The following is a 22,048-nucleotide window of genomic DNA, read 5'->3' as shown; positions in this document are numbered from 1 at the left end:
CACGGTAAGACCTAGGGCACCGGTGTGGTACCGGCCGAAGGCTCTCCGATGCTTAAGTAAGTTCGGGAATAGAAAGTTCAACTGACAGATCAATAGGCTTGTATGCCGTAAGTTCTGATTACCTCCATTTTGGGATGGTTGGCCTCCTTTTATAGGTCTTGGAAGGTGTGCATTTTGTTGATAATTTCGATGTGGGACTGTGGACGTCGCTTGGGAGCGTGCCACGTGTCCCAGGAGAGGGCGTTGCCCTAATGGAGATATCGGTAGGTAGAGTGCTGAGGGCACCTCTGACCAAGCCCAGTTTCCTCCACGTGTCTTGCTCTTATTGGCTGTTTATTCTGAGTGTAAACAATTATCAAAATATTAAATGACAAAATCAATACACCCATTAAACATAAAATTGGTCAAACCAAAATCAAATTGACCCAAAAATTGGTCAGACCCAATAAGTGATAATAAAATGTACCAACAATATCATAATGAGATTTAAAACATTTAAAGCAATTGAAATTGTATAGACAACATGAAAGCTTTAAACTGAATTTACCCAAAATAAATTGCAATTTTCAATTTGAAAATCCAATACAAATGCAAAAGTTTCAGTCAAAGAGTTAAAAGGTATTAAAGCAATAGTTGTACGGGAAGAAAACAACTTTAACATACAAAGGCTTTAGATTGTTATAAAAATTATAATTTTCCTTTTTCTGTAAAGCCAAATACAAAACCTTTATATTATAAATAACATATAAACAAATTGGAAAGATTTTAAGGTACATTAAAACTGAAGAAAAACAAATTGATAGGTAAGTAAAAGCAAAATAAATTATAAGTAAGAAGGTGAGCTTGGTATGGTGAAGCACGTCAAAAACGCTGTCCTAAAGCCTTTGTAGCCTCTCTATGTGCAAGTGTTGGTAGTCTACAATACTCCAAGATACGACTCCTTATACACAAGGTCAAGATCCGCTATGAGCACGTTATTGATGGATATAGGTATCCAAGTCATAGAACCATTGCCCAAAATAGTAATATAAGTGGACAAAGTATAAAAAGTAGAAGAGGAGATAATCATATTGTGGTGGTGATTGTGGTATGTGATATTCTGATGGTGTATTGTGGTTGTTCAAATGTGAAGGAGGAGTGGCCTTTTATATGCATCCAATAACATGTAACCTTCACCACATTAAACTAGAAAATTAAGGCATTCAATATAGAAATAAAACCTGAAAATTAAATATTTATAACCCCCACAATAAATAAAATAAAACAGCCAAAATAATTAAACAAATCAAAATGGTTAAATTTTTAAAACCTTTTTAAAATTCCAACACATTTAGTTTAAAGAGAGAGGAATGGTTTGTCAACTATAATAAAACAGGTAAATAATTATATTACTGGGAGGAGAAAAAAATGTAGGACAAAATAAGCATACAGAGTTTACATAAAAAGAAATTTTTATTTTTTTATTTTTTGGTCCAAACCAAATCTGTCTTTCATTAAAGAGAAGACACCAAGGGCGGCAGCAAGCCAACCCAGATACAAACACTGAACTTCCTCAGAAGAACAAGAGACCAAGACTACAGATGATTTTTGGTTCTTCTTCTTTTTCTTTTTAATTTTTTTTTATCTTCAAATAATATAATTCTGTTTCTTTGTTATTGCTGGTGAATTGAATTTCAAATGATTGAGAATGGTTATTCTATTTCTTGTTTAATGGGTTTTTTGATAAATTCTATTCTAATCATAAATTTAGGCTCCATTCCTTCTTTTCTTTGTTTATTTGAGTATATTTGAGTATATTTAAGTGAGTTTTTGACTATTTTTGAAAGTTTTTATAAAATCTGACATTTATGAAAGTAGAGGGTAGATTTGGGCTATTTTTGATAAAAATTCAACATGATTCCACTTTAATATAATCTAAACTATAGAGAGGAATTTGAACTTGGGTGCATAATAGAGGCACATGTGCTCTAATCAACTTGGCTGAGCCCATATATGCAAAGTCTCAAATTTTTAGAAGCAACATGTTGGTGGAAAAAAACTGATTATGACTTTTTATGAAACTTTTTTTTTAAAAGACTATTAAGAGATGCACTGGTATCACACACACTATAAGGAAACTAGTACTCGAAAACATGACATTTCCACAATGGAGCATTTGCTCAAAACCAGTACTATTAAGAGATGAAACTGTTTTTAGAGTCTCGAAATTTGAATTTGGACGTTCCGGATTGTAGATGATCTTAGAGTATTAAAAAAATTGAAAATGATTAGGTGGGAAAGAAGATAATAAAAGAATACAAACAGGGGACGGCCGGCTCTTTTCTTCCTTCGCTTTTAAAAAAAGCAACGAAACCAGGCCCATCCTATTGCATATTCTCTCTTTCTCTCTCTCTCTCTCTCTTTCTCTCTCTCTCTCTCTCTGTTTTTCTAGATTACCAATTTGGATAACTAAAATAGAAGCGAAACCTGCATCTGATCCAAGAATCTCAAACCCTCTTTCCCATTATTTATTACAGCTTCATCATCTGTAAGTCCAAGTTTCCCTTTTTGTCTTCATTGTTCACCTTTTCTACATTGCTCTTTAACACTACCAAAAAAGCACAACAATTCAACGGCTAGGGTTTCAGCTTGATTGCTCTAAATCTTTCTTCAGGCTTATTGCTGTATTGGGTAATCAGGAATATTTGTTTTCTGTATTTGCTCTTGCCTTTTATCTTGTTTTGAATGCTTATGGTTATAAATAGATATTTCTTATATATGTTTGCTTTTCGGTTTTGGGTTTTGGTCAGCTAAGGGTTTTATTATAATTGAAAATTTTGGCCCTTCATGTATTATTTGTTTTGTGGTCAGCCATTTGGTTACTCAGGCGAGAAGACTAAAGAGAAAAAGAGAATTGAAATTACAATCTTATGTGGTATTTGTAAGAAAGAGTGAAAATTTATAAATTAAGCTTATATTAACTTGTACTGGCTCAATTGTACCATTCTAAGTGATGAAATTTGTATAATAATACAAGTTTTTTTTTTCGTCTTCTACATTTTCTGAGCAACTGAATGCAATTTGTTTAAACTGTTTACTTAAATTAAGTGGTGGGCTCTGACCCACATTTGGTTTCAGTTAGAGATTTCTTTTTTACAATGTCAGTGTGAATTTTAAAGTGTAGTTTTTGGTGTTTGACACAGTAATTGGTTTGGAGAAATGACGAGGGTGGGTCGAGATTTTGGGGATACAATGCAAAAGGATGCTGTTCCGGCTGTGTCTGCAGATGTAATTTTTTCCTCAAGTCGATTTCCTAATTACAAAATTGGAGCTAACAATCAGATTGTGGAGGCAAAGGATGAGCAAAAGGTACTATCAATGAAGGAAGTTGTTGCACGTGAGACAGCACAATTGTTGGAACAGCAAAAACGCCTTTCAGTCCGTGACCTTGCCAGTAAATTCGAGAAAGGGTTGGCTGCTGCTGCAAAGTTGTCTGAAGAGGTTAAATGGTTTCAAAGTTTTTGGCATTTTGCTAGAAAGTTAGTTTGCTTTCTAAGTGAAGTTTAGTATGTGGTTTGCTTCAATCACCTTTTAGTTTTTTCTCTGACATTTTGGAGGCTGAAATTGAGGGAAATCTTGGAAATTTTTGGTGCTTGCTATGTTTTCAGAAAATATACTGGGAATAAAATAATTTTTCATATTATGAGAAGTTGTAAGAAGGTTCTATTCTCTTTTTTGTTTTGTTTCGTTTGAAGGTTTAGTATATTTATTTCACTGTAGTTGTGAATCTCTTTTTAATTTGTTTTCAGTTTAAATAACTTGGAAAACTTGTGGTTTAATAGTTATAGGCTATGATTATAGAAAATGCTTCTCTTGTTCCTTTTTGGGAATTGAAAATGAACATCTAAATGTAGTCGATGATTACCAAATTCTGAAGTATTCACTTATTGAATACAGGCTAGACTTAGGGAGGCAGCTTCTTTGGAGAAACATGTCCTTTTGAAGAAGCTTCGGGATGCACTGGAATCATTAAAAGGACGTGTGGCTGGTAGAAACAAGGATGATGTAGAGGATGCCATTTCAATGGTTAGTTGTTCATTTGTGTCTTTTTTTAATTTTCTTATTATTGTTCCTTTCAGTAAACTTATTCTACTTTTCAGTGTTAACTGGTTGATAGTTTATTTTATATAGCATGTAAAATTTATGAGGGGTACTGATGCAGGGCAGCAGCTATAAGCTGCTGTCCAGTGACCCAAACGTACCCAAAATACAGAGAATAGAAGGACAAAGCAGTGGAATCGAAGTTGGAACGAAGATAATTGAGTTCTAGGGCAAAATCCCAATAGAAACTCTATAGACTAAAGTCTGAAATTATATACATCAACAAAACTAAATACAAGAGTCTCTTAATAGCCTATTTATACTAGAATATAGAAAACCTAATTGACATAGGAAATTAAACCAAATCCTAGTAAGAAAGGAAAACAAGTAATAAAATAACCTCTTAATTTAATATTACTAAAACTTAGCCTCATTGGCTGATGCCCACTTAGATTAGGAAAGTCTAATAGATGCTCCTGCATCAACTCCATTGGATTGGGAAGAATTCTTCCTCGAATTCCAATCGTTTGGTGAAAACCACCTAGACATAACCTCCTCTTAGATAAGTTGTCCATAGAACTTTGGCCTTGATATTGAACATTCCCACTCCAAAGAAATAGATATTTAGAATATTTGATCCTTCTAGAACAGTACCAGATATCTTCTGCAGCCAAGCTCTCAGCCCAAAAACTCTTCACGCCAAAAACCAGTAGCCTGACAAGGTCAATGATGGTCTTGGTAGTTTGCAAATTAAAAGAATCAACCCCAAGAAAATCAGCATACTCACAAGTATCACCTTTGAAGGAATTCATCTCATCTCCAACAATTCCCTCAAGAATTTCTTGAATCACCTTTCCTTCAAACGTAGGTTGATTGTGTTGCTTCAAAAGTTCAAACCCAACTTCTTTGTGATTCACTGCCTTCAAGATTACACTAGATTCAGCTTGTTTACTCTCACCAAATACCTTGTCAAAAGCTTTCTCAATTCCCAAACAAACTTCACAATCTTCTTCCAAACAATAGTCAAACACGGGAGGGTTTTCTAAATTTAGGAGATTGTCATCTTCCAATTTATTCAAAGCTCCTGCAACATCCTTCTTAGAAACAAGTGGTGGATACATAGACGCCACCTCCTTGCGCTCAATGTCAAACTTATGGGCTCTCAAATGACCATTAACCCTTGCATCTTTAGAAGCATGGCAGAATCCTTCTTCAAGCGGCTGCAAAGTCCACTTTCTCCCATCCTTATAGAATGAATAGGTGTTAGCTTTAGTAGAATGCATCATGTCTTTGTCAAACAACCATGGTCTTCCCAATAAGATATGACATGTGTCTGTGGGAACATCACACCAAGCTTCATCCTCAAGGGTATTACCCATAGGGCCCGTTTGGTTCATGGGAAAGAAGACTTGGGAATGGGAATTCAATTCCTTTCCCATGTTTGGTAAGTCCGGGCATGGGAAATGGATGCCTTGCACATGGGAAAGTAGGGGGGAAAGTGATGCCCTCCTCTTAACTTGGGTTTTGTTTTCCCTCCTCATGGGAAAGTTTGGGAAAATGAGCCAACATTCAATGCACAATTTTCATGACTATTTTGTCCCTATGAACAATTTATAATTACAACGTATCATTAAATGCATTCTTTTTTTATTTGATTTAATATGGATATAATTGGAAAATTATACAAACTTTGTTTTCCATTCCTACTCAAAACAAACATGGGAAAGGAAACAAAGTGAAATCTCCCGGTTACTTTCCCAACATTACCAAACGTGGGAAAGGAATCTTTCATTCCCATTCCTTGGGAAATGACATGGGAATTGATTTCCCCTCAAATCCATTCCGTGAACCAAACGGGGCCATAGTGAATTTAACCAAACACCTTGAAGTGATTGGTACCTCGCTTCCCTTTCGAAACCATGCAACCTTGCAGGGATTAGGATGCTTCTCAATTGGTCACTTCAATTTTTCTACCACCTTCTTTGAGATAATGTTTTCACTACTTCATCAAGAATCACGTTGCACACCTTTCCCCAACAAAGGACTCGTGTTCGGAATATATTATGTCGGCGCCAATCTTCTTCCTCAATTTTGGGAGTTGTCATCACTCGCCTTACCAACAAACATTCTCCTTCAACTGGTAAGAGATCAATAATTTCCTCTTTGTTGCCATAAACATCATATGCTGGTTTTGGAAAGTTGATCTTAGCACCTACCAAATTTATTCTTCTTTGTGGACAAGTGTAAGATTTATACCCCGCCTCTCCGCAATTGAAACATCGAGCTTGTGAAGTACTTCCAGCCTTGGAATCCTTGACATTAGCCCTGTTTGGAGGATGAAATTGTGTTATTTCTTTCCCCTTTTCACTCTTATCAGTCCCCAAGTTCCTACCACCTATTCGGGTACTTGGATTGGCTTCTTCATCACTTTGGACGCCATGAACAGCAACAGTATCTCTTTGCCAACCCGTGTCTGGGCAGCTAGAAACTGCTCTCTTTCCACCACGACGCGATAGTCTTCGCTCTGCCATTAAAGCATATTGTCGAGCATCTTCAAGGTTGAACAAACGGACCACCCCCATCTCATCTCGAATTATCTGATTCAAACCAGAAAGATAACGGGATGTCATCTGCTCATTAGTCTCATTCAAACCAACTCGAATTGAGAGATTATTAAACTCTGACGTATATTCTGCAACAGACATGTCTCATTGCTTTAAGTTATGAAACCGCTCATATAATTCCATGGTATAATCCGCTGGTAAAAACTGCTTTCATAACTTGGATTTCATATGATCCCGTGTGTTGATCTTCTGCTTCCCTTGTCAAGCACGCTGCTCTTCAACTCTCTTCCACCATTGAAGCGCGGTACTCTTCAATTTAAGCTTTACAAACAACTCCTTGTGATCTTCTGCCATAGGCTTCCATTCAAAATAATTCTCTAGACTTGCCTCCCAATTCAAATAATCTTCAACATGCATCTTTCCATAGAAATCAACTGCTTCAATTTTAATTCCTCCACCATTCAAATCCAACGCACAAACCAACCGCTCATCCAATCCACCTCGATGACCATCACCATGGTTTCCAGCTGCATGAAAAAGGTTGTCGACGTCCGTCTCATCTTCATATTCATCCTCACCACCACCTTCCGGTATGTGTAAGGGTTCGCGGTTGCGTTCCAGAATCTCCATATAGGCATCCACGCGTTCCTTTCGTTGGAGGGCTTGCACCGCTCTTGACAAGTCTTCCATCATAAGCCGCATCTCAGCCATCTGTGTGTGTTGGGCTTGGTTCCCTCGTCCACGACCTCTAGCGCGTCCAACCATGGTATGGAGCAAGGATTAACCTAGGCTCTGATACCAATTTGATGCAGGGCAGCGGCTATAAGCTGCTGTCCAATGACCCAAACATACCCAAAATACAGAGAATAGAAGGACAAAGCAGTACAATCGAAGTTGGAACGAAGATAATTGAGGTCTAGGGCAAAATCCCAATAAAAACTCTATAGACTAAAGTCTGAAATTATATTCATCAACAAAACTAAATACAAGAGTAAATCGCTCAAGGCAGAATTAACACATGCGACTTGGTCCAAAGGAAAAGACCCAGCTGGTATTTCTCTCCTAATTGGTGTGTCCTGTGCAAAAAAGAAAATGAATCTGTGGATCACCTCTTTTTGCTATGTCCCTTTGCCTCGTCCCTGTGGGCTAAGCTAGCCCGGGAGACGGGGATAACATGGGGAAACTTTGCAACTTGTAGTGAGGTGTTGGAAGCCAGGTTCAGATTCTTTGGTGGGAGGAGGAAGGGTTTAGTGTTGGGAAACTGTGCCATGATGGCAATTTTCTGGCAAATATGGGGGGAAAGGAATAGGAGAATTTTTGAGAATGTGATGGGGGACGAGGTAGAGATGATATGGGATCGTATCCGAGTCTGGGCATCTCTTTGGGCCTCTGTTTCTGTAGAATTTAAGGATATCAGCTTTCAGCTTATCCACCTAGATTGGAAAGCAGTAGTGTTGTAGTGCAGAGCTTTTTCTTTCTGTTTTGTAAGATGGCCTCCTTGGCCATCTCGTGTTCTTCGCTCTATCCTATTTGAATAATACTGTTTCTTTTCAAAAAAAAAAACTAAATACAAGAGTCTCTTAATAGCCTATTTATACTAGAATATAGAAAACCTAATTGACATAGGAAATTAAAAACCTAAACAGGAAATTAGACCAAATCCTAGTAAGAAAGGAAAACAAGTAATAAAATAACCTATTAATTTAATATTACTATAACTTATCCTTATTGGCTGATGCCCACTTAGATTAGGAAAGTCTAATAGATGCTCCTGCATCAGGTACCAATTGAAGCATTTGCCTATTTTGTTGGACTTCTTTATTGTAAAAGTACAGGATAGCTTCTTTCTTTGTCTTGTTTAATGGGTGGATTTCTTCTCCCCTACTGGACAATGTTGTTGTATTTTTGCAGTGAGACTGTGTAAGATCTGACAAGGTCTGTATTCTTGTATCAAATAAAATAAACGACTTGATATTTGGTTGGATTTAATCAGTTCGTTTTGTGTTATACTCAACCATGAAATGTGAACATATATCTTTGACAATTTTGTCTTCTTTCACGTGAATTACAATTTACAAAAGAGATGATCTATATCTACATTTCTTGCAATTCAGAGAATTTATGATCTGCACCCACATAGCTAGAGATTGTATGTTTTGGATTTAACCCAGCACCCACATAGCTAGAGATTGTATGTTTTGGATTTAACCCAGTCATTACGGGTTTAAAAGGAAGCTGACTATTGGAAATACTAACCTTACCTGTATGACACTTCCATTCAATTTAACCAGCAGATGTGTTCATTTGATCCTGTTTTCCAATCACCTCAACCACCTTGGCTTATCCAGCCAAGGCATCTTGACTCACAGTCCACCACTTTAGGCCACACTTCCTTGTACCTGCTCCATCTTTTCTTCAAATTGGTACATACCAAACTGGTACAGGCATGGACGTTATTGATAACCATGGTTTGTTAACAAAGCACAAGAGTAAAGGACTGCCCTTGTATGCATTTGAGTCATTGGATGGTGGTTAATGCTTCTTAAAGGTTGGAATTTAGGGATTTGGTGAAGATTAGCACCATTTTAGATGTTGCAATGAATTGGAATAAGGTGTAGTTGCTCCACAAAATCTGTGCAAGGAGGCTGCTCATGCTTAGATAGGCATTTAGGGTAATGTTAATTGACTAAATGTGAAGCCCTATCCACCCTTTAATTCAACAAGTTTACTCACAGAAGAAATCTATGAAGTTTCAAGTTAACAATGTACATAAATTTCATGAAATGTAACAAAATATATAATATGTTAAATAGAATTCACAAAGAAAACTAAAAGAGTATAAGAGAAATTAATTTGAACGTGTACAATTAAACCACCAATTGGCGAGGGGGAGAGAAAGAAAGAGACAAAAAAAAAAAAAAAAGAATGAGAGAAGATTTATGGGAGTTTACAGTCCTGAAAGAAGCATTTAATGCCTTTATTTGTGTAAACCACTGATATAATAAACTAACAAGCCTTGGAAAAATGGATATTGTCAACATTTAATACTACAGAAAATGCTATAATTCCCCTCCCACCTTTTAGTTTTGCCTGTGTCCACGGATGCTGTAAAAAATGCTTACCATTCCAATCCCTGCCATTTAATTAATTCACCAAGATTAAATGATTGCATTTGGAACCATGTTATTCTATTTTGTTATAGGTTACTAATGAATTGTTTGATTTGTTACCTTTAGTCTTGTCATCTTATGATATTTTAACTTTTCCTCCTATGTTTTCTTATATTAGACTTTCATTTTCCATTTCCAAGTATGTTTAGTCGTCTCTAGAATGTTTCACTTGACCCCTTTATCTTGATTGTTCCTTCCTATAATTGTTTTGGCTCTGCAATCATCAAAAGGAACAAATAATGACCAAGAAATTTATGATCGTTTCTTGCAGGTGGAGGCTTTAGCAGTTCAGTTGACTCAAAGAGAAGGGGAGTTAATGCAAGAAAAAGCAGAGGTGAAGAAGCTAGCAAATTTTCTTAAGCAGGTAATTTGATATAATTTAAATGTTAAGGGCCTGTTCATTAATGTTTCTTCGGTTGGTTTCCTTTTTTTGCAAAACCAAAACGGTGCAAAACATGTTCGGCAAGTAAAAGGAGAAAACATAGGGAAGCATGATCTATGACCGCACTGGTTCCTCTTACACATAAAAACACCAATCCACATTAATAACGTTGGGTGATGAAGATTATCAACGGTCAATTTTGCTACATGCCTCACAAAAATTGGTCTTGATACATTTCTTATTTGTTCATTTAATCACTTGAGTATTTTCCAATTTGAGTCTCTTAATCCATTTTTAGGCTTCAGAAGATGCTAAAAAACTTGTCGATGAGGAAAGAGCTTTTGCTCGTGCTGAAATTGAAAATGCCAGAGCAGCAGTACAGAGAGTGGAAGAAGCCCTTCAGGAACAAGAACAAATGTCGCGAGCTTCTGGGAAGCAGGTGTGTGCTATATGCATATTTTTGGACCGCAAAATTTCTAAAGCAAGAGTGTTTCAACTGTCACAGCCTTTGTTAAGTTCTATATACGGAATGCATCCATATTGGTCTTTGAACTTGTGTTGCTTGTTGCATTGTTTATAAAGCATGTTATGTTAAGGATCAAGGAAAACATAGAAATTTTGAATGAAACATTTATAGATGTTATAGTTATTAATAATGCAGAGATTTGCCGTGTAAATTTTATAAAATAGTGTATCTCTGCCAAATATATGGCATTTATAGTGCAAACAATATTGTACTTTAACGTTTGTCCCAAAAAAATATTGTACTTTAATGATTTATATTTTCATAACTTAAGTACATATTTATATTAGATAAATCAATTTATCTCTTCTCTTCTATGGAACAATTTATCTAAGTTTTATAGCAATTTCATATTGATTATATATTGAATTGACAATTGAATTTTATTAGATAACAAAGATTATATTTGTTGGGAATACTTTAGTAATATTGGTTATATTTGTCAATGTGTAGGATACTAATGACATGATCCATGGGCTTTATAATTCTTTGTAAGTTTGTAAAAAACCTTAGCCCATAAACTTTATCAAAATGATCAGCCCATGTCTTTTGCCCACTTTCTTTAGCATGTGGGTTACTGAGATACGAAGACACTTCCACATGGGGGTTACTGAGATCTTTTTTTTTTCTTGTTCTTTTGTGTGGGTTAATAATAAGGTCTCTTTTGTTCCAAGATATTTACAAAATGGGCCAATCCGATTTCACTGAAATTGACCTGATACAGCGAATTTCTGCTGAAACTACTGAAATTTCTGGAGAGCGTCGGCAGTGTAATTTTACTGGAATTTTCAGTGGTTTCAGTGATGTTTAAAACCTTTGTTAGGATGCGGAATTTTAATACATTTAATGCTTCATTAATGGTTATCACGCTTTTTGACATTAGAATGACAATTTTGGACAGTAGTAGTATTTTCGTTTCATGTTCTCTTTGGTTATTTTATATTTGAGACAACATTGAGTAGTATTTACTGCATTGTTAATTTAGCATGTCTGTCCACAAGTCTATAATTTATGTTTTTGACTCGTACAATTTCTGTGAGATATTTAGGACTTGGAAGAATTAATGAAAGAGGTCCAAGAGGCTAGACGAATCAAAATGCTGCATCAGCCAAGCAAGGTGACTTTTTTGATCATTCGTATTTATTTTGTTTATAACTGTAGACTTAGAAGTATAGGATCACTTTCAGGGTGTTGTGTGTTCTGTTTCATTTAAGTAATAGAGAAATGTTATCAGGATATCCTATGAATGTCCTGTATTAAGTTTATACAATTTGGTTAAGGATCTCATGTTTGTTTGAAAAGCGTGGGTTGTTAATTTAATTACAAGTTTGATTCTTCCAATTCACGAGGTGAATTATAATATGCATCCTTGAAATATTGAGTTAATTTTGTGGGTGTATGTGTGTCTCTGCTTTGTAAACTTCTATTCTTTTAAAGGTATTATGCTTTTTGTAAAAAAAAATTCCAATAAGTGACTTTTCATTTGCATCCTCCAACGATCGAGTTTAAGTTTGTGTCTTTGTGCAGATATTTTCTTTGCAGTGAAGCGGAAGCTTCCTGGTTTTATGCTTCTATTGAATTAATAAACTGCTAAAATTTATGTATTTTCTTTATATTACTTTTCTTTTGTATAACGAAAACCACTTCTACTTAAAATTACTCTCTTTTCAATCTTTTTTAGTGACTCTTGCCTGTAGATTTTTTCTTATTTTTGGTTTTATTTATTTAACTTTATACTTTTGTACATGATTACACCCTTTTGGGCTCTATTAATAAATTTTTACTTATAAGAATTTCTTCATGGATTAATCATCAATTTGTAGGTTATGGACATGGAACATGAACTTCGAGCATTGAGGGCACAGCTCACAGAGAAGTCTAAGAATTCTGTTCGACTTCAGAAAGAGGTTTATTCATTATTGTAAATGCTTTGCCTATTTTGATATATCTAACTTTTATGATGTGGTTTGATGAGTCTCCGTTGCATAACATATGTCAATATGCTGAAATTCTGAGGGGTTCAAACATTTATGCATTTTCCAATAATCGATGTTAACATGGAGGTTAAGCTTTGCCTTTTTGTGTTTATTGCTATGCTGCTTTGGTTTTTATTATTATTATTATTTTTATTATATTTCATTTTTGGATCTGTTGTATATGCATTCTCTTGGTACTTTCCTGGTTCTGGGAATTCCTTGCATTGGATCTATGGTTTGTTGAAATCAGCGACTAGGTTTGCTGGGAAGTTTGTTTTGGTAGATGATGCTCAAATATAGTTTTTTATTTTATGTTATTCTTTGAATTTTTAGTTCTTAATGCAACTAAAAACCTTGAGATTTTAGGCAGAGTAGCAATTACTTTTTGGGAAAAAATATGAAAAACCCTAAGAACAAATCTCGATTTAAAAGAAACCACAAGATTAATTCTTATCCAAAAAACTTGATGTGAAAATTTTGAACGCAACCTGGTTTTCTAGCCAAGCAATCAAATAATATCTTTGTGCAATATCTTTATAAGTGAGCACTAATCCTGATGAATGAAAACCAAATAAGATAATTTACTTTCTATAAGATGAGGCAAAAGTTGTAGTCTAGGAAGTATAGGACAGAAAGCTTTCTGAGACCTATCCCTATACTTCTGGAGTTATTTCACTTGCCCCATAGGTTGCCTCCAGGTCTTAATAGGTTTCTTTCGTTTATACTGGATATAATGCAGAAAACTAGCTGCTAAAACTAAGCTTGTCCGGGGTCCTTAAATTTTTTTGTTTTGGCTATTGTGTCAAATGGTGTGAAAAGCGATGGTGAGGCTCAGCACGTCAATCGCCTTAGGTGTGCGATTGTTTAGCAAAAGTCATGGTAAGTGTATGCTTTGCCGTCAAGGCACTGCATAGCATGTGCAATTTGCTAAAGGCAGTGGCACCATATAGGGTTTAGACTTCATATGTGCTTTAAGTTTTCCATTTGGGCTGATTGGTACTTTTAAATTAAATAGTTTGTTTCATGTTTCTTTTATCTTTTTAGTTTTTGGTCAGATGTCATGTTTCTTTTATCAATTGGGTCTTTAGAAAAATCAACTGTTTCTTTTATGTTTTAGTGGTGGCTTGTGGTTTGCCTTAGACACTTGTCGTCATTTTGTTTTATCTTGACTAAAGCTCAGGCAATAAATAGTGGAAATAAAAAAGGATTGTGGCATATATGGCCCACTTAAGGAAAAACTAAAAAAGAGACTTCTAAAAACACAAAAACTTTATAGAAATCTATCAATGGTAAATAAAACAAGACTTTTAATACAGTAAATACTGAGGAAAGTAAGACTCTTAATAAACTTACATAAAACACCTTCCCTTTAACACAATTGATTGCGTCTACACTCAACTAAATTCTATAATTCTTGTATCGATCATCTGTATTTAATTTACCTAGAAGAGAAGGTAATCTCATTTCCTTATAGAAAATAGGCATATCCGACAAATGAGTACTGGACACAAAAAGATGTTTCATGTTCTGAATATGTTTTTGACAAGTTAGATGTGTGTCATGAAGTATTGGAGGAGTTTAGCATATCCAATCTGGATAAAATGAGGAAATGGCTCTCATGACAAGTATTTGCTAAATAAGGAGATGATTCTGGCCTGTATGCAAGCTTTTCTTTTCCAGGGTAACAATGGAAGCAATCAAGTGTTAATTCCTACGAAAGATGAATGTTTAACCTGATGTAAAAGATGAGTTCTTATGCATATGATAGTGCTTGAAACGCTGGTTTTGATGTGGCAAAAGGATGATGGTCTTATTAGGAGTTTGGTGGTATATACTTGTATTTGGTCTTTCTCCTTTTGTTTCCTTCATTTTTCAGAGTGTTGAGGGTGTATGTGGCCCGGTGGATGGGAGTAGTATGATATTGGCCTTCTTTACTCTTTGTACTCTTTAATTCTAACACTATCACTTTGTAACTTTCAGCTGGCAATGAGTAAGAGGGGCTTGGAACAAAATTCCCAACTATATGAATTAGATGGCCCTGAAGCCTTGGGTTCATATTTGCGAATTCAACCTTGCTCTGATGATGCTCCAGAACTTTCCAAGTGTTCGATTCAATGGTATCGTGTATCATCTCAAGGTGGCAAGAAGGAGCTTATATCAGGTATATATATGTTTTCCATACTTCTTCTGATTTTTCTGAACAAGGGCACGATAATTATTGGTTGGGTGTTACATGCATAAGCTGGTGTCACATCATGCTCATTTTGTTATTCTTCACTTCCTTTGGTGTAGTGTGTGTGTTTATTTGATAAATAAATAAAATTTTAATAAATGAATGCCAGTGGCAGTTAACCATGTTGTCATAAGCATGCGGACATGCACTCACTTGCTGGGTTGTCTTTGATATGTTCTGTGTAGCATTACAGCTGTGGATTTTTTGTGTTTTAATGTCTGATATGTGTAAGAATTCCTTTGCATGAAGTAGAGGAACTAGTGTTGTGGGCCAGGAATCAGAATAGCCTCCTACTTTCAGATTGTGTCAGATGTCTAACTAACCAATTATGTCACCACTAGCTAGCGACTAACTAATTTCAAATTTCTGTCCATTGGAAATAAATTGACATGATGGATTGCAAATCTTGTACTATTATGTGGTTGATAATATTGTCTGATTCACTCACGTACCCAACAATATTTATACTCAAGTCCATGTAGCATGGATCTAACCAGCTAAAAGCTCACTCAAGTAGTGAAGTTTTTTGGCTTTGCCTATATAGTGTTGAACGCTCTGTGCTTGGATCTTGATGGCAATTTAGCTGAGGCTAGACTTTGACATTATTGATTCAGTGGGAGAAGCAATCATGGGCTTATTTCTCTCTATGGTGGAAGAATCAAAGATACATTCACAAACTTCACCATGCAATGCTGCACTAAACTGAGTGTCATTAAAAGCTTGTGCTAATAGGAGACTGTCTCTGGAAGTTCATACAGTTTTATTTTTTTGCCTTCCACTTTAGTTGTAGAAGAACAAAGGATAGGGGTATCCAGGACCCTCTTATTTTTCAAGAAGAGTGACTGAATGGGCTGGATTCAAGACCCTCTTTTTTTCTTTAAGAATAGTTGGTTGAATGGGCAGGACTGAATTGCCATCCTTAATGTTTCTATGCAATCACTTTATGCTTATTTGATTGCTTTATTGGTGGATTTATATATATATATATATATATATATATTGGGCAAACTGGTTTATGAGGACCATGATATCTTTTTCCTCGCAAGTTAATGTCTTTTCATCTCAATTCCTATAGCTAAGTTTGTACAGCTCTGCTGAAGGTGTTAGGTTGAGTAAAGTTTGTTGTTCTATGATATCCAACTGGATGCAGAAAGCTGTAGATTCAGATACCACATCCATCAAGATTAGATTTTGTCTTTCCGTTTTTATTTTTTTCTCTCCCTTTCTGCCAATGTCAAAGTTAGTTTTCATATTGGGTGGAGAAGCCCAGGAGGTTTTATGAATATGAAAGGCTTAGAAACTGAATACCCTACATGAGATATTTACATTTTCAACACATCCCATTTGCGTGTTGCTGGACTATGCCACACATTTGCATAAATTACATTGGGTGGCTTGTAGCACATGTGCCCAAATTTTGCTTAGCAAGTGGATGAATTGCTTGCTCTTGAAACCTTGCTAAAGTTGGAGCATCCAACCCATAACCAATTGGCAATGGGTGGCCCATGAGTTTACATATGCAAGGCTTAGAATACCATAGATTATTATATTTTCAAGACATATCTGTATTCATTTCTCATTCTACTATCACTACCACAGGTGCTATAAAATCAGTTTACGCCCCAGAGCCTTTTGATGTTGGGCGAATCTTGCAAGCTGATATTATTTTGGAAGGCCAGTGGCTAACGTTGACAACCGCTGGTCCCATTGATCCTGGTCTGGTTTAGATAACTGATTCTCTTCTTACATCAAGTTTGAAATTTATATTACTAATGCATTGTGATGGCATTTATTTCAGTTGTTCAAATCTGTCAACATTTATGTCTTTTTGTGATTTATAAAAATAATAATTGCAAAAACGGCTGATTTCATTGTTATCATCAGCTGCTGGTTTGGGAAGCTATGTGGAGGCACTTGTGCGGAAGCATGATATTGAGTTCAATGTATGAATACCCAAATCTTTTCCACAATTCTTGGTTTGCATACCTTGTTACATTTTCAGCCTTTGTGTGTGACAAAATTTATGTTTTATGGTTGAATTACGAATGATATTGCTTTTCAAAATTATTAGGACAATCCTTTTGTCAGTTTCCTAAGAACTTTTCCGTAGATCATGTATGGACTGACCACTTATTAAGTTTGTGTGCTCTGCTCTGTCCGTATTGAGTTTTTGTGGAGATCATTAACTAAATGTATAAATCTTAAAGTAGATTTAACTTATGGAAGAAAGTTTGGCGTCCCCATGGCTGTCCATCGAGCTTGGGTTTTACCCCTCTTTCTTGATGTCTGTAATGATATTTCAATTATCTCATTTATTCTTATAGTACTGTGGCTGAAAAAAAAAAAAAAAGAAAAGGAAGGAGAAGTGTTATTTTCCAGCCTTAAATCACCCATTGCCTGTTTGACGTTTTTATAATACTTTCCAGGTAGTTATTACCCAAATGAATGGGGTCAATCATCCCTCAGAATCTATTCATGTATTTCATGTTGGAAAGATGAGGATTAAACTTTGCAAGGGAAAAACAACAATTGCAAAAGAATACTTTTCTACTTCGATGCAGGTATTAGATAATTTTATTAGTTTATGTATGTGTTAGTAATATATGAATGTGGATCTATCCAATTGCCTGGTCATCCTGCTAATTACTTGAGGCAAAAGCCTGTTCATATATAGAAAATAATTGATTGTTAAAGAAACAGTAAAACAGTGAATTTTGGTGACCAAAATGATGTGGCATTATCCTGTCTAAGTACTCTTTCCTCCCGTAGGTTTTCTGTTGCATTTCATTCTAAATGCACCACATCTGAGATGCATAAAGTGAAATGTACTTCTAATAGCAATTATTTAGTTGTCAATGCAATTGAAACCAAAATAGAAACAGCTTCCCAATAGGCAATGATTTTTGTATTAGAATGTTAGTTGTTTTCCTTTATTTTTGTTTCAGTGATTTTAAACCATGTCTATGATGTTGTTTGTTGGTGTACTATAGCTATGTGGAGTTAGAGGAGGTGGGAATGCTGCAGCTCAGGCATTGTTTTGGCAAGCAAAACAAGGACTTTCCTTTGTATTGGCATTTGAATCAGAAAGAGAGAGGAATGCGGCCATCATGCTTGCCCGGAGATTTGCTTTCGATTGTAATGTATGTATAATTTTGTCGTTCATATATACTATTCATTGTTAGTTCTAAAATTCCTGCTTCTCCTTGCTCTTTCTTGGTCCCTTGTTTTGCTATATGAAGAGATTGCTGATAAGAAATACATAATATGGCAGATCATGCTAGCTGGGCCGGACGACAGAGCTCCCATAGAAACTAACGGAGCCCCATAAATATCTTTTTTTCAGTAAATGTAATTATTAAGTTTTCCCCTGTATTATAAGTTTGTAATAGTAGAATGTGGCATTGTGTAGTTGTGCGTATAGGCGCTTGCATCTTTATTTTTCCTTCCCTTTACAACATCAAGGCATTTTTTTTATTTGCCTTTTTGTTTTGAGTGTAATTGATGACCTCCCACGTTTGAAATTGGAGGTTGATTTCAACCGTAACACCTTTGAATGTTGAATGATCGGTATATTTGATGATTGCTGCGTGATTGATTGTGATATCAATGAACTTACATTTGGTCTTGAGCAAGGTCGGTTTCGGAAATATCGGTGGTCCAAAAATACGGAAATTTCAATGGAAATATCAGGAAATTATCGATATCAATAAAAATTGAATAAAAACCATAGAAAGTGTTAGAAAAACTTGGAAATTTTTCTTAAAACTTTGTCGGATGTTTATTTAGTCAATTATTTATTACTTTATTGTAAAAAAATTGGAAGGAAATGCATTGCATGATGGGTTTAATTAATTTAAGTTGATTATATAATAAGTTGACAAACATTAGGGTAAAAAATAGGGAGCTTTAGTTTTAAACCATAATATAGTTTACTAATTTAGTAGAAAGAAATACAATTTCATCTAATTAGCATAAGGCCAAAGACCAAAATGAGTACCCAATTTTACAAAAATATCATTAAAAAAATATCAAAATTACACACAATGCCATTCCTTCTAAGGCAAGCATACTATGCCACATGTCCACATCCAGCCAACCACCACCGCTGGCCAACCACCTGCCTCCGGCCACCTCCGACCAGCCGCCGCCGGCCACCTCCGGCCACCTGTCGCCGTCGGTCACCTACCACCGCTGGACTCCAGCGCCGCCAGCCAGCAACCACCCATCACCGGCCTGCCACCGTCTGCATGGGACCAACTCCGTTGCCCCTTATTCACTTTTTTAAAAAAAAGAAGATTTTGTGTCATTAAAGGGACTCGAACCTTGACCCTCAAAGGAAGAGGGCTCACTCACAACCAACTACACCAAACTTGATTTTGTAATATTTATTCAATTATACAATATTTATATAAACGATCAACGGTTTTAAAAATTAAAAAAAAATCATTTCACCACATATTCACATAAAAACTGCAAATAAAAGTAGAAACTGAAACAAAAATACAATGTAGATATCAATTATATATATATATATATATATATAAAAATTAATTTTATAGAAGCAAAATGGAGGAACCAAGATGAAAGTACTAAAATGGAAACTGCGATGCAGAAACGGAAACTACAATGCAGAAGCAGAAACTGCAATGCAGAAACAGAAACGGCAATGCAGAAATAGAAACTGCAATACAAAAATAGACACTGAAATGCTGAGCCTGGGCAAAAATGCTCAGCTCTAAAGTTAAACAAGAGAAACTGCAATACAAAAATAGACACTGAAATGCTGAGCCTGGGCAAAAATGCTCAGCTCTAAAGTTAAACAAAACAAAACAATAGTTTTTTTTAATTCAAAACATGTTGGGAGAGAGGGAATCAGACTGAAAAACACCTAGAATGTAAAATAGGTTATTCATGTTTCTGTTTTTTGCATTGCACATTCCGTTTTCTGCATTGCAATTTCCGTTTTCTGCAGTCTAGCATCGCCAGAGAGAGAGAGAGAGAGAGAGAGAAACTATAAATAATGGCTAGCTGAGGGTGATGAAATTCACTTACATTGAAAGAACAGGAATTGCTGAATTTGACAATACATGCAAAGAAAAGTAGAGAGAAGGAAAAAATTATCAGTATCTTCAACATAAAATGATTTAGCCTTTTGTAGTAGAAATATGCAATTAATATTAAATAAAACAATCTTCAATGTGTTTAGCTTGTTGACGGTATGATTAGTACATTTGAGCTTCTTTACATCTTTTGATGTTTTGCAGCAAGTTCCTCAGAACTATTCTCATAAGCGTGGGTTGTCCTTTTATTTTCTTTCATGTGGTGCTTACTTTCAAAAAAGCAACAGAATACCCATGGTTTGACAGATAATATTTCCTTGTTTCTTCATTAGTTCATGTTGTTTGGCAACATCATAAATTTATGTGATGTCTCCTCCCTCCAATTCTCCCTCAACCAAATAGCACAAAGGATCATCAGTACCCCTCCCTTCCCTTACCATGATTACCCATTTTCTATCCTTCCTACCAAACATAAGCTATAGTATGTTAGAAAACAGAAACATGGTCTTGAAAATATGACATACCCATCAAATTGAACAAGCGGAAGGGTGACAATTCAAATTCCTCATCTAGGTAGCCTTTACTCTTTAAATTGATGAGGTTGAAGGCCAAGGAAAGAGCTAAAATCCAATTGTAATTACCAAAACTGAAATGTAGTTTCCAAAACTGCAATGCAGTTTCCGAAACTGAAATGTAGTTTGTGCAAAATATCATATGACAGTGATGGCATCAACCATTTCCAAATCAAGACAAATGCATAGTAAGTGAGCTTTATACCATGGAAGAGTTGTTTATTTCATATAGAATAGACCCAACAAGCTCTCAGTAGACATAAACAGGAAATAAAAATGAAGCAATTCAAATTATCTTCATGCACCAGCTAGCCTACATATCACCATATCTTCCAATTGGCTCACCAATACCCATGAGTCCACACATAGGAAATAGAGTTGCCCCAGGTATGGTCAGAACTACATCAACAAACCTGAAAAAATTCAAGAAGAAATGAACATGCAATTATGTAAAAAAGAAGAAGAAAGAAATGAACTGCTCATAATGATAAATAAAAAAGAGCACCCTTTACTAATCCTCACAAAACCCAAGTTTCCTTGACTGACAAAAACGAAACTAATAAGTCATTAAGTAGATAATTTCTTACTGCAATTCAGTCTGAGAACGCTTACCAACTTAGTGGAAGTGAAACTAGCAACAGTAGTACTTACCAGTCAAAATTATCACACACACTGAGCGTACGGATTACCTATCTAATAATACCCAAAAACAATCAGATATTCAAAACCATCGACTCCTTCACTTTCCTAAACACAATTTGAAATTCAAATTGATCACGCATCAAACACTTACAGAATCAATCCATAACTCGCTGATCCCAAAATCAAAATTGAACAAACTAAGCAAAAAACAATAACAAATCGCGGATTAAGGATTTCTGATCAGACCGACAAAACTGCAATCAGAATGCCAGCAAATGTTATGTAAAACAGAGATTGAGATTTAAGAAAACTTACCGAGTTGATAAGTGGACTCGGCGAGACAGCGAGTGAGTAATGAATCCGAGTCAAAAAACAAAACGAAGACCAAGTAGAAGAAGAAGAAGAAGAAGAAGAAGGAAAGAGAAGCGGCGACTCTGAAAACCCCAGCATAGTGTGGGAAGCAGCAGAGGTAGGAAGAAGGTCGGAGCTGGCTTGGGATGTGACGCCGGTCAAAACTTGACCGGTCCGGTGGCTGGGTGGCCGACGTTACAGTGGCTAGGGGGTTTTGTCGGTGTCGGTCGAAACAGAGGGAAGAGAGAGAGAGAGATCAAGATCTGAGAAACTAACGAATTTGGGTTAGGTTTTTAAATGAAAAGGGTATAATTATCTTTTTAATGACTAATGTAAGGTGGGTCAACAAATCTGGTCTTCCTCTTTGGCCTAATCCAAAATAACAATTCTTTTCTAGGTATTAAAACCCAAACCAAAATATCAAATGTTTTAAATACTAATAAGTAAAGTTATCTATGTCTAATACCTAATTTTCCTTAAAAAATATGTAGTAAT

The 22,048-nt window shown here is 35.6% G+C and overlaps 1 protein-coding gene across 2 annotated transcripts; it reads left to right on the top strand.

Annotated features, from left to right (window-relative positions):
• The first annotated feature begins 2,323 nt into the window (after positions 1-2,323).
• Positions 2,324-18,529, top strand: SCAB1 (plectin-like protein). Of its 2 annotated transcripts, none has more exons than XM_088251881.1 (13): positions 2,324-2,527; positions 3,183-3,480; positions 3,937-4,065; positions 10,086-10,178; positions 10,495-10,635; positions 11,768-11,836; positions 12,543-12,626; positions 14,676-14,856; positions 16,528-16,644; positions 16,813-16,871; positions 17,355-17,489; positions 17,919-18,068; positions 18,200-18,529. In XM_088251881.1, exons 2-13 carry the CDS (start codon positions 3,199-3,201, stop codon positions 18,254-18,256), a joined length of 1,497 nt encoding a protein of 498 aa, XP_088108007.1. In that variant the 5' UTR covers positions 2,324-2,527; positions 3,183-3,198; the 3' UTR covers positions 18,257-18,529. The 2 variants fall into 2 exon arrangements, with proteins under 2 accessions (XP_088108007.1, XP_021813366.1); XM_021957674.2 differs by lacking the exon at positions 2,324-2,527 and adding an exon at positions 2,534-2,670.
• Positions 18,530-22,048: the final 3,519 nt, after the last annotated feature.

The sequence above is a fragment of the Prunus avium genome, chromosome 4 (genome assembly GCF_965620075.1).
Source record: "Prunus avium chromosome 4, drPruAviu1.hap1.1, whole genome shotgun sequence".
In the NCBI taxonomy this organism is placed as follows: domain Eukaryota; kingdom Viridiplantae; phylum Streptophyta; class Magnoliopsida; order Rosales; family Rosaceae; genus Prunus; species Prunus avium.
This window is presented reverse-complemented; position numbering and strand designations above follow the sequence as displayed.

Bases quoted from the DNA above. Each gene is read 5' to 3' on its own strand.
- SCAB1 (XM_088251881.1), top strand. From the start codon at position 3,199: ATGACGAGGGTGGGTCGAGATTTTGGGGATACAATGCAAAAGGATGCT. The intron at 3,481-3,936 runs GTTAAATGGTTT...TATTGAATACAG, and splicing joins CTGCAAAGTTGTCTGAAGAG to GCTAGACTTAGGGAGGCAGC. The intron at 16,645-16,812 runs GTCTGGTTTAGA...TGTTATCATCAG, and splicing joins CGCTGGTCCCATTGATCCTG to CTGCTGGTTTGGGAAGCTAT.